A 12,481-nucleotide genomic window follows, 5' to 3' on the forward strand; every position below is an offset into this window, starting at 1 on the left:
ATGGGTATATAGTAATAGTCATGGTGCGCAATAAGTCAAACCGGACAGCCTAGCCAACAAGTCAAACAAAACCCAACGAGAAACACCTTCTGTATATCGCTAGCCCTCGATGCAAACCAAACCAACAAAAGAAACCCACAGAGTAGGAGATATATCTTGTTGACTGCACCCGTGATGGGGTCAGTCATTCGGGAGAGAGTAAGAGAGGCCACCAGGCTTGTTTGTATCATCATGGAGTTCGTACGGTGGCCGGTTCTGGATATAAAGGGTAGTTCATAGCGACCAAGACTTCCAAGCCACCGATGTGGGGGCGGGGTACTCGGTCGTGACGGGCAATGAGTGGTCATCGTAGTTGATATGATGGGTTGCGGACCAACTCTGTGATGGGTATTGACAGTTCATCGGCTAATGACTCAAGTTAGCAGAGAGTTCTCGCGCTTTGTCGCGACAGCAAACTTACCGCCTGGACAAGACTCTCGTTCAGCGACAACGGGATCATGTGCGACATGCTGCTTCCTTCGGGGTGGTCCCAGCCGCGCACACTGGCATGCATGGGGACCGGCGAGGAGGTCAGTTCAGACTCGATGATGTTGACGTCCGGGTATGCGTCGACGACAGCCACGGGGGTCGAGCAGACGGACGACCGCGAATGCGAGGGGATGGAGAGCGTCGAGCGGCCGTCAGAAAGGGGTGAGGGACAGGTGTCGGGTGTGGTGTAGAAGCGGGTGTCCTCGACAGACTCGTGGATGCTATGCTGGTGGGGGTGGTGGTAGAGCGAGGGCTGCGGTTCTGACGAGGCTGCGGCGGCGCCCATGCCGTTCCAGATCAGGCCGCAGTCGCTGGCAAGATCTGGGTGAATGGCTGGGCCGACGATCGAGCCGATGGACATGGTGTGTTGCGGTTGCGTGGAGGACGCGGTGAGGAAGGACGAGGGGTGTGTGTCAGTGGGTGTGCGTTTGGGTGCGTATGACGGGGCGGGTTCGGAGACTATAGGAGCGTGGTTCTGTTGCTGTGTCCAGTGCGGTTGATTCATTTGTGCTTCGAGTTCACTGGGGAATTGGTAAGAATGCGGTCTGTCTTCGTTTTCTTGCGCAAGGGACTCACTGTCGTTCCATGTGTCGGGATAGTAAGTCTGGGCGGTGGAAAGCTTTCTTGCAGCTGGGGTACGTGCAGCGGAAACAGGCCTCGGGATTGTGGTTCAGTTCGTGGCGTCTGTTGGCGATGAGTGTAAGTATCGTATACATGGACATAGTTCGGTGGTCACTACCTTCTATGTTCTGCGCGCGTAAACACCTGAACATGGTCAGTTGGAGATCTCAAGTACAGGGCATATGGGATGGACAACCTTGGTGCATCCGGGAAACTCGCAGGCATGTACGCGCTTGCCCTTCTTTGCTTTGCTGATGCGATGGGTGGTTGGAGTATAGGTAATGGGGAGAGGGATATCCGCGGAGGCACTGGTCCGACGCATGGTTCCGGTAGGATGTGTATGTGGAAGAAGTTCGCGACAGACAATAGGAGGACAATTGAGTAGGAATGGGCGGTTGAGCAGTGAGGGATTGCGGGAAGAGAGAAGATAGATATAACAACTTTTTGGTTCCTGACTAGGTCTGTCAGGACGAGCGAATGTGGGGATCACAGTGGGCTGTGGTGTACCAGGCCCCAAGAGATGGAGGGTAAGATCAGGCAGGACGGGAGCGATCGCGAGAGCCACGCATCTGCAGATGCAGTGAGATACGGGAGGAACAACAAGCGAGGGTCAATGGGGCGGTTGTTGTTGGTTGTGGTGGTGGTGGTGTTGGTGAGTGAGTGAGCTGGAAGAATGCGCAGTTGGTATACTTTATACTGGCACCGTCGGAGTGGGTAATGGAGAGCACAAGGCTGATCCAGCGATGGGGCGAACAAGGAACAATAAGAGCAAATATGTAAAATTATAGGTAGCATTACAAAAACGTATGAAAATGTTTTCTCTTTTATTTTTTTATTTTTTTGTATTTAACTCATTTTATTTTATTTTATTTTTTAATCTCATCCAAGCAATTTAGTCTGGAATTAAAAATAGGACCTCGAGTAAGCGAACCACCACGGGGATGATCGGTCTGCACGACGATCCGACAAGCATGATGGCTATGTTGGACTTTTAGCCCTTCGTGTTGGTTTAGTCAAGAATAGAACCTGCCGCGTCTGAAGATTACTTTCTTGCATCGGACGAGGATTCAGACAACGAGATTATACAAGTATAAAAATACTCACCAATAAGTCGACGGGGCAGGTATTTGATAGCATGAATCCCACCAAGGCGTGCGGCTGAGGCGCTCGCAGAGATATCCACCCCGATGATTCGACTCGGATCTGACATTAATGACTCGAGGGTCCCTGCTTGCTTGTGATCGTAACAAAAATCCCCATACGGGCTGACACTAAGCACAATGGTCCATTCCTTCAACGGCTTTCTTCTTCCCTGCATGGACTACACAGACCCAGCCGACTAGGAGAATCAAATGATCCTAATCAAAGCGGATGAATCTTCATGACCAAATAGATTAATTCTCGAAAGGGTCGTCTCCCACTCCAACTCTCTGACTCTGGTGTCGTCAGCGGTCCGGCTGCAAACCTTGTCCGCACCATGCATAAGTGGAGGAGACAGCCAACAGGACAAGACGTCTGGAACTGGCATCATAGCAGTCAGACTGCAGAAATAGCAATATAATATGATAATTAATATGGAGGTCATGCAGAGCAACTGGCCAGTGGGAGAATTGTTGGTTCGGGGAATCTGCTGATTGGTCGGATCGTGTATTCTGGCAAGAGGCCTTACCAGCATTACTCTGAGGCCCTTAGGTCCGTTAGTCTGTTAGTACTTCTGGACCTTCCTCCACCCTCTCATCTACTAGTAAAGCTACGGACCATGTCTCAGTGGAACCAACCGTCGGCCATTATTTGATCGAGACAGCCTCCATGCTCACAGAGTGGCAAGAAAGGGGCGTCACACAGCGAGCATTCTTCTTCGACTGGACTGCCTGACCCTTGCGCAGTCATCCTAAAGAATGGGATTGTTTCATCTTGCAAACATCCCAACAGACACTGCATGAAACTGTTCAATATGGGCTAATAATAGATCCTCAGGTGTCTGGATGGTTCGTATTCTTTTTTCCCGCACAGTCGGAGTCCCTACCTAGTAGTAAAATTTGTCATGCCTGCCCCTCCTGCAAAGCCTCATTCTCCCTTACAACGGTGGGATCCACTGCTAACCTGGGATGGTACACCCTGTTCTCTTGACCCTCACTTGGTCCCTTTAGCGTGGGTTCGGCCGCCGCCTTTCCCACTCTTCGGACAGAATGGCAGAGTCCGACAGGTGCTGGGAGCTCAATAGCCTTTGACGGAGTGGAGGGCCCACTCTGTCCACACCGCGATCGATCTCGGATTTCTCTCGTCGTCGGCGATATCTCATTTCATCATCTAAAAGAAGTCATTATACAGAGAGCCTTTGTAGGTAGGTACCTGTTCTACCTAGGTAAGTAGGTAAAACTTCATATGTAGAAGGCCTCAGGCATAAACAGTCAACCCCACCCGATAGATTTCCCCGGCATAACATGCTCTCGACACGTGCCGATGGGGAAAGATCCTGGAAACACCAAGGCATTTTCCCAGCCGGTGGGAGTCAGCCTGCCGAGACGGCTATGCAGCATATTTGGATCGTAAGCTGGCCTTCCCACTGGTCGGTTCTCCGGGCGGAGGCCCGATTCTCGAGGCCAGGGGGTGGTCATGGCCCTAAACCTAGAAGGATCAGGAGTACTTAGCATGCGGGAGGAGGGAGACAATCGACCCGTCCGCCCGTCAGATAAGCACCTTGCTTGCTCCTGACATCGCCGTACGGAGTACTCCATCCAAATCCTCCCTCCTGCAAATCTATTTCACCGCCGTGAACAATACCTAAGGACACTCTCGAAGGCGATCTCACTGCCGTGCGGTAAACGAGATGAATCGAGCCGTCGTATTGAGTCATGTCCTCGAAGTTTATGGCCATCTCCAGCCGAAGAGTTCAACCACCGCTTCGTTACCGTAGTTCAGCACGGTTGCAGCCCTGTGGGGCCCTGGGCTTCCTTTCCCGTTGCCCCTGGTCGGGGCGCTGCCATCGCAGAAGAGGACAACGTGCACCTAGCTCGTTTCATCCTGTTGATCAGTACTCGGTTTGTGTTGTTCGGGAAGTCTCGAAATTGCAGGATGACCGTCCACAACAAAGGCGAACTTTCTCCGTCCCCGTCTCAGAGTTTGTTCACGCAGAAGAGGAAACAACAGAGACGCCTCGGAGACCACAGCCGCATGGCGGTACGCCTGACCGTGGACTGCCAACCGTAGGTGGAGAACACTAGGGAGGTATCGGGATCAGAACAGACAAGCGTATTTTCTGGGGAATCTTTCCCAAGGGATTGGCAGCGCGGTAGCCCCATAATTCGACCATTCATGTCGATTCCTTTGGGTCGTCGATTAGGTATCTCTTTTCAGAGAATGGTCATCGGATCAGAGCTAATACTGGGACCCTGAAGTCGATGGTATGATCTTTAATTTCCAAGTCATGCAAGGTCCATACCCGTGCAATGATTGGGGAGAAAAACCCGCATCTTGATGGGTGCAGATGATGGAACCAACACATGGCTTTCTACGGTGTTCAACAGTTCGTCAAGGTACTGCAGCTAACAGCAAAAGTCCAATGAAGCAGGCCACCAACGGTTGGAGCCTCGAGGCAAACCCCGTCCACTGATTCAGCCCAGACACTGCTTGATGGGGATCGTCTGCATTTCTAATGGGCCCCCTCAGACTAGCGTGCATTAGGGTCGGACAGGGGCTCCGGAAGAAAGAACCCGGCAAGTGGGCAGAGACGGCGACAAGCAGCCCACTCCGTCGACTAGACTACTCCATACAAAGCTCACAAGCACAGCCAGGTTAATGGGACCGGTCGCGGAGAACTCTTGGCCGAGGCTCGCTGGTTCAAGTGCATGGTACTCGGTGGGCTGACATACCGAGGGCTCCGGCATATCGACCAAGGTAATGTCTCAACTTGTCACAGCATACCAATACCGACGGACCTGGAGAATGTCCGCTTGGAGAGCTTGATGGTGCAAGTAACCAACCGTTTCACGTGGGTAAACACCTCTCCCCAGGATCCTGATCCTGGGGACAGAGCACAAGTCATTGGGTCAACCAAGGATCTTGGCAGGGATGGTGCAGGGTTTCTCAGATGGACAACAAGATTAAGCATCTTCTGCGATACAGGAGTCGAACTTTGGCAGAGAAATTACGGAGCAGATAGTTACCATCCAGCGGGGCACGATTGTGTCCAGGCCAATGTCGCACAACGTGACGCAATGAATAGCGAATTCAAGCCGATGGTCGGACGTGATTTGTGGGGAAGAAGTAATCTCTTGTGTACTCCGTACACAGCGAGAGTCGTAAAGACCATACATCTCCTTTTCGAGGTGTTGTGAACGTGACGCTACTGCAAAAAAGACGAGATGCCGGAGTTTGTACTTCCTGTGGTGTAGAAAACTTTGTCCAATCAGGAACAGTCCCGCTATCTATGCTAGTCCCGATCCAGCCTATTGTCTGTTAGTCATTGTGTCATGTGGCTGGCACATCTTTGTTGCGCTAACGGGATCGGGGCTAGTGGCGGTGTTGTCGGTAGCCATGCTGATTGGCTCTTTCGACTAAACTCATCACCTCCCCATCGCTAAGAACTCAGGTACCTAACTATTTACACTAACCATCGGCACTGCTGTGATGCCACCGACTTAACCGTTGACCCCTGATCACAAAAAAGAAAGAAAAGAAGACAAAAGTTTATTCAGAAAGTCACTGCCTCCGTGTCATTTCGGTTCCGATGAGTGGTCTCCACCAAACTCCTCAGCCGATTCCTCCAATCTCCGTCCAACCTCCGACATCTGACCTCCTTGTCAACACTTAACTGCTTAGGGAGCTATCCACGCCTCGCATCCCTACGGAGTAATCCCCCATCGATCGGCCTCTCGGCTTTAACTTGGCCCCGATGTCAGGGTCCACCGCCGGAGCCAGAAGCTGTCCTTTAGGGGCGGATTTACAGTTTCTGATCCTCTGGATCTGGTCTGTCCAGACTGCAATCCTAGGACATCGACCCGACAGGTGCGTAAGTGAAACGGATCTCTAATCCTCTTCCAATGATGCTCTGGTCAGACAATGGCGCAATCAGCATGGTGGTCTCGCTGATCGACTCAGGGGATCCCATGACCAAACCATTTTGTTTCGTGACAGACTCCGCCTATGCACTCCGTGCTCCGTACAACAGTGCTGGATTGTTTGGAGAACTAGACGGTCCCTTGTGAGGCATCGTACTCCATAGACATGTTCCATGCAGACAGCGGACCTGTGTCTGAAACAGAAGGATGACAAAGGTTAGCTACGGTATGCAGTACCGTGAGACCGTGGATGTTCAGATCCTGGGGTATGGATACACGTTCCATGCGCAAAGATACGTTTCCTGCAGACAGGTACCGTGGTATGACTCTCGAAGCGACAGCGGAGATGTTTCCGCCACCCGCTTCAGGCTTACCCAATCCGTGATGGATTGTCAATCGAAATGAACCTGAATCCTCATTTCTTAACGACATTCCCATCTATCTGCCAATCTTCCTTGGGTAATGACCACAGGCGCTAAGGGTCTAGCTCCAATCCCCCATCACGGCCAAAATATTCCCTTTGGTGTCGTTTTCTATAGTTCTCGCATCAACGGTAACTCGCGATTCAAACAATCTCGTGGCAACACGTTCAACCAGCCAGACCCTCCACTCCATACAGTGCACGTTGTGCCTCAACCGTCACGTCCCCATCCTCGATGTTATAAGTGGGGAGACCCTCACCACCCCAATAATAATGGGGAAGGCCCGCCTAACCCGCTAAATGCATGGTGTCCTGACAGTCCACCGCCATCACTAACGTGAGGAACCCCGTCTGACTGACTAGTGGTGGTCTCGACTCTTCATGGCACCGACTGTCGGGTCCGATCATCGCCCACTAGAGGCGGTATTGATGCTCACCCGCAAATGACCGTGGTGTCTCGCTTTACCGTATCAGGCCTTTCCTTTCCCCTGCCTAATTGGGCCACCACCCTGGCTAAGGGCCACTTGTTTGTGCACCACCCGAAGCTACAAGATTCGGTCAAATTCTTTTGGTCGATTAATTCGCCGGTCGGCCTTCTTCATTCGCGGGGCCGCCTGCCCTTGCTCATCCTGATCAACGGATCCTGGGACGTCGTCCCGCAGGGAGGGGTCGTTGGAGTTTCTCCGATATCCAGCCCGGCCCAAACCGGAAGAGGCCAAACGGTGGTGATGCCGACTTCAAGCCCTCACGCCCCTTGTGGACCGCGATCGACGATTCTAGGGTGTATCCGCTGTCTTGATCTTCCCACTGTGGGCTGTCCAGCTGACAGAGGAGTCGGTAGGAAGGCAGAGCTCCGTAGGAATCACCCCAAACTAAACTGTTGTCTCTCCAAGCGGCGAGTGCCACATCCCGCTTGGGACACGGACCGATTGACGCAACCACCGATTCAGATGCCCTTGAGTGACGAGTCCCAAGCAAATGGATGCCCACGTTCATGGATTCGGTTCGCCGGTTAGACTCCCCCTTTCGTTTGTTTCACCTTTTCGGATCTTGCTACTCTCCTCAGTCTTGATGCGCATTCTCTACGCCTATGAGGTGCAAGTGCAGCGACAAGAGTCAAGATACCTGGCGGAAACAACCGCCAGCTCGATGCGCTGTCGGTTAGTGGCTCGGGTCGTCAAACCGGTTACTATCATTGCGCGGATCCTACCGGACATGAAGTTCATTTCCACGTTCTTTCCATTGGGTTTCTTGGCACGTTCCATGCCCCAGTCCTGTCAATGCCGCCACCCGACAGGACGTCCCTTGAATCTTCACAGCGACTCGCTACTTCTACTCCCTGCCTATCTCCGTCGGCTCACAGGGTAGTATGGCTAGTATGCCTTGGTTGGCCAAGCATAGCGTAGCGCGTGTGTCGGATGGCCTGATTGTCGGCTCGCTCGTTTTCTGTATTGTACTTCTTATTCCGGTAGCGACGAGGACGTATATACGAAGGAGTCGAGCCAAGCCACCTGCAGGTCGAGCATCCTTCGTTTGACAGACCGTCCACTCTAGGCGGATCCAACTTGCCTACACCGTACGCACCTGGTCGATCGTCCCGCAGACTCATGATCGTCTTCTCGACCAAACGCACCATCCTCAATGGAATTATCACTGAATCCCACCGCCCCTGATGGACAAGAATGATGGTGCCTTGGGACAGCTAACTAGGGCTTGTCCGACTACTGCAGAGAAGGATCCGCACCCCTGCCCATTGCTATAGTAGGTATCCTAGTCGATGCAGCTTCCCCCGTCGGACGGTCCGCCCAGAAACGGCCTTTGATTAGGAGGGGCGTGCAAAGGCCGGCACACGCCCGGATCTGTTTGTCGGGACAGCCTACGCGAGCTGTTGGGACAGCCCAGATTCGTGCACCGGGCGATCAGTTAGTTTCCTTCACGACTCCCGCAGGGTCTTGGTGTCAGGTGACCCGACAATGAGGGTGTGGGTGTACTCTCCAATCGCGATTCGTCGCTTTCATGTCTTTCTACCTTGCTCGACTGAGGAGTAGTAGTCAGCATTACCGGCATGCTTAGCTTTAGACGGTTGTTGTTTGATGAGCCCACAGCTCGGATACGATGCTATCCATTCACTATTCCTCCGTATGCACTCTCATCTTGCATTGTTTCTCCAGAATTAGAATAATGTGGACCGCCGCACCCGGCGGCTAACAGTGCAGCGCACATGTACAGAGTACAAGGGTATGATGATGATGGTGTAGGGTGGGTGGCTGAGCAGAAGTCAACAGCCTGCATGCAAGCCAACCACATGGCACGGGAGGATCTGATCTTGAAGTATATCCAGAAATAGAATAAGCTTGTGCTACGGTCGTATTTCTGCTGTTGATGCATGTTGTCATGTAGGTGGATGGATGGGGAGTATATTGAAGTATAGTTTGTTCGTCTGCGGAGATGTACAATGCAACAAGAGTCTAATTATAGGTGAAGACTGTCAGCCGCAGTTTAGTGCTATAAATACGATTCTGAGAGTATAATCATCTTTATTATAGAGGACAGCTACTGCGTCTCACTAGGTCCAACTGGAAACATACTAGGCAAATGGAGACCTAGCTCTGAAGATGTCTTGTTTCAGAACAGAAATTGGTTCAAAGAGCCTCATTTCACAAATGATGAACCAGTGAATTTTGTCTATGTTTTGGACTATGGATCTAAAAATTGTGATAGTTGGAAAGGCCTCTATATATTTCTGTCCTGATATCAAACCACCCAATTCATTGGATATATAATGTAGAGTGTAAAACGACCATGTCTAGGCACAAACAACTAGACTCGTACTCAGTAACTCGCCCTTCATACCATAAGTAAACAACATCATCTACAATCCAGAACTTGATCGCAGTCTCGTCTTAACTCATTCATACCTTTGTCCCCATTCATTTACTTGACTGGTGTAGTTCACCCTCGCATCCATCTCACAGGACAACATTGTGGCTGTCAAAGGCCCCAAACCCTAACATCACAACTGTCTATGACGATCTGAACCCGCAACAAGTCAAGGTACCGAGTTAATTAGCCTGTCACAACAACCGACAGAGCTGGGCGTCGGTGTATCTGTGCTCCGCTGACGACCTAACATGACCTGATGTGCATTGCGTTCTTCAGAGGCAATGTGTTTTCAGTATCTAGCTCTGAACGCATACACTCAACTCTACCGGATACAGCACCGACCTTCTGTTCAATGACGCGCTCATATTGCCACTGCATGACAGGAGGGGGACACTTTCAATCGGCATTATAAGGCTCCTCGCGATGGAGAGTTTGTCTTCGGTTATGAATGGTACTTTTCCCGGCCAGAGTTTGCCAGTACATTCTTAGCCTCATGGACAGTAAGAAAGCAACCAGCCACTTACAGTGGGGTGGATAATGCGCATGTCAACTGAGACTGATGAACTCTATGCATATCAGCCTTGTATACGGTGAGAAGGTACCCAAAGACACATTCCAACGCACGCATACAATGACGCACTCATGCACAATAATCATAGATGGTATCCATTCATTCTTCACATTAACTACAGATCCCACCCACCGTACTTACAATTCCCCAAGCTGACCAGACCACATTAGGGAGATGATGGTGAAGCAAGTCCAGCAGATATCACAGAAAGAAACATGAGGCGCAACGAAAGGCCCAGCAAACGAAGTGTAAGGTGAAGACCCGGCGGTCCAGAGGACAGTCTTAACCCATAAACGCCTTTTACGAAATACAAATCCCGGACGACATACCTCGGGCGCCACCAGTAGTATCCCTGTCCTCCCCAAAACCGTGCACCAAGAGGGTTAAGAGTAAAGACTTATATAAGAGCCTCAACCCCCCTCACTATTCCCGGAACACAGCAGCTGGGATCTCGAACTGCAGCAGAGTGATTCGACAGCGGCGGGCTCGGACGGATAGGCAACGACAATCATGATTTGTCTGCAGGGTATACTTCTGGATATCGCAAGGTCGCTAAATAAAACGCAGGAAGGAGAATCAGGAGCAAATCAGGACGAAGGAGCGGATGAAGGTCGAAGACATGAAGATTGGTAGGAGTATACAGGGCGTCGGTCGAAAACATAGGAACATCTTTTGATCCAAAATGGCTGGATCAATAGAAACGATCGGGATTTGTCACCTACATACAACTGTCAGCAGCGTGGCGGTCGGGCATAACGGTCAATATTTACCTGTAAGATCCGACGCGAAAAGTCTTGGTCATCATCAATGCTACCGTTGCTCTGACGTCTTTGGGCCATGAAGTCTCCATCAAAGCGCGAGTCAGACATGGAGCTTTGGGACATGGGCTTGCCAAAGTGGTTCTCGTTGGTGCTGCCACGGAACTGGTTGTCGGTGTTCTTGCGGTTGCGGAAGCGCCAGAGGAAGAAGATGGCGCCAACGAGGGCACAGAAGCCGACGACGCCCACGACGACACCGGCGGCGATGGCGGCGGTGTTGGGACTCCCGTCTTTTTTCGTGTCTTCCTTGTTGACGGGGGCGGTTTCGCTGGCAGCGGTGACAACAACGGTACTTCCGTTGGTGTCGGTGGCGGTATGGCCGTTGGTGGTTGAGGTCGAGGAATCCTGGGTGGAACTGGAGCTGGAGCTGCTGCCCACGGTGTCGACGTTTTGGCTCAGGCCGGTGAGGTAGACGGAATAGGCGCTTTTACCACCACCTGCACACCGGTTGTGAGTAGGAATAATGGCACTGAAAGGCCACGGGAGACTTACACATGACACTGGGCCAGCCGGTACAGGACGTATTGCAGTCACTATCATCGGTCTCGTCGGAGTCGGCCGGGAGTTTGTTACCGCAGAAGCACTCATTGCCGTTGTGCAAGGCGAAGACCTTGTAATTACTCTTGAGACATAAGTTCTGACAATATCCATCACTCTGGAAGGTGTAGGTTCCTTGGCTGGACAAGGGCGACACGCTCTTGTAACAACCCTTTGAGACTTCCGATTGAGCGTGGACGGCGGGCCACCCGACGGCCAGGAGAAAGAGGGATGCTGTGAGCGAGACCTTCATGGTTGCGATGATGTGGGTTGGAGGATAGACGGAAACGATGGAACGACGGTTGGCAAAGAGCGAGATCAGTCAAGCGATGGACAAGGGACGACCGGCGTAACCCTTGGGACCCTCGAAGCGAGAGGGAGATGAGCTGCGCGACCGGGGGGTAGCAACAGCGAGGGTCGATAGAGAGGAAGAGATGACAGAAAGAGAGACGGTGGTCGAAGGGATGATGATGGATGGAAAGAGTGTTGTTGGGATGAAAGGTTAGGGTGTTCTGGAGAAGACGGATGGAGGACGACGGTCCCTGGCGGGGAAGAGTTTTGAGAGAACCGGACGTTTCACGGTGGCGCCCCTTTCCTAGTCGTCCTGGGGAAATGAGGCAGTCTGAGGATTTCACCCGCGCGGAACCAAAGGAGGGATAGGAGGTGGATAATATAAAGGAAGTCGGGAAGAATCCAGAAGAAAAGAACAAAGAAAGCGGATGACAAGTACCCTATCGAAGGAGAGTGAGACAAGGAGAGAACGGGCACAAGTGAGGACGAGAGTAGAATAAGGAGTGTGGTGGTGGCAGTGGTGGTGGTTGTGTGCACTGACAGCCACAATACTTAGAAGGAGTACTAGTAGAGCAGAGTAGGCAGAAAGGGGAAAGACAATAATAATTAGCACGTATTTTTGGTTCCCAAACGGCAGCGGACCCTGGTTCCCAACCCGGTTAGCCTGCCTCTATCCCGTGTCTGCGGCCAATCAGACACCGCAGGTCCCGTCTGTCCCTGGCCGCCCCACTCGGTCCTCTCCCAATGGGCG

The 12,481-nt window shown here is 51.9% G+C and overlaps 2 protein-coding genes across 2 annotated transcripts; both read right to left on the minus strand.

Moving 5' to 3' along the window:
- Nucleotides 1–418: 418 nt before the first annotated feature.
- Nucleotides 419–889, minus strand: ATEG_03247 (uncharacterized protein; the record flags this gene model as incomplete). The annotated part of the gene is made up of 1 exon (XM_001212425.1): nt 419–889. The coding sequence occupies one exon, from the start codon at nt 887–889 to the stop codon at nt 419–421; it is 471 nt and encodes a 156-aa protein (XP_001212425.1).
- A 9,886-nt stretch (nt 890–10,775) lies between these two features.
- Nucleotides 10,776–11,692, minus strand: ATEG_03248 (WSC domain-containing protein; the record flags this gene model as incomplete). Its single annotated transcript, XM_001212426.1, has 3 exons — nt 10,776–10,802; nt 10,855–11,339; nt 11,395–11,692. 3 exons carry the CDS (start codon nt 11,690–11,692, stop codon nt 10,776–10,778), a joined length of 810 nt encoding a protein of 269 aa, XP_001212426.1.
- Between the last annotated feature and the right edge of the window lie 789 nt (nt 11,693–12,481).

Source organism: Aspergillus terreus, genomic scaffold (genome assembly GCF_000149615.1).
Source record: "Aspergillus terreus NIH2624 scaffold_4 genomic scaffold, whole genome shotgun sequence".
NCBI lineage: Eukaryota > Fungi > Ascomycota > Eurotiomycetes > Eurotiales > Aspergillaceae > Aspergillus > Aspergillus terreus.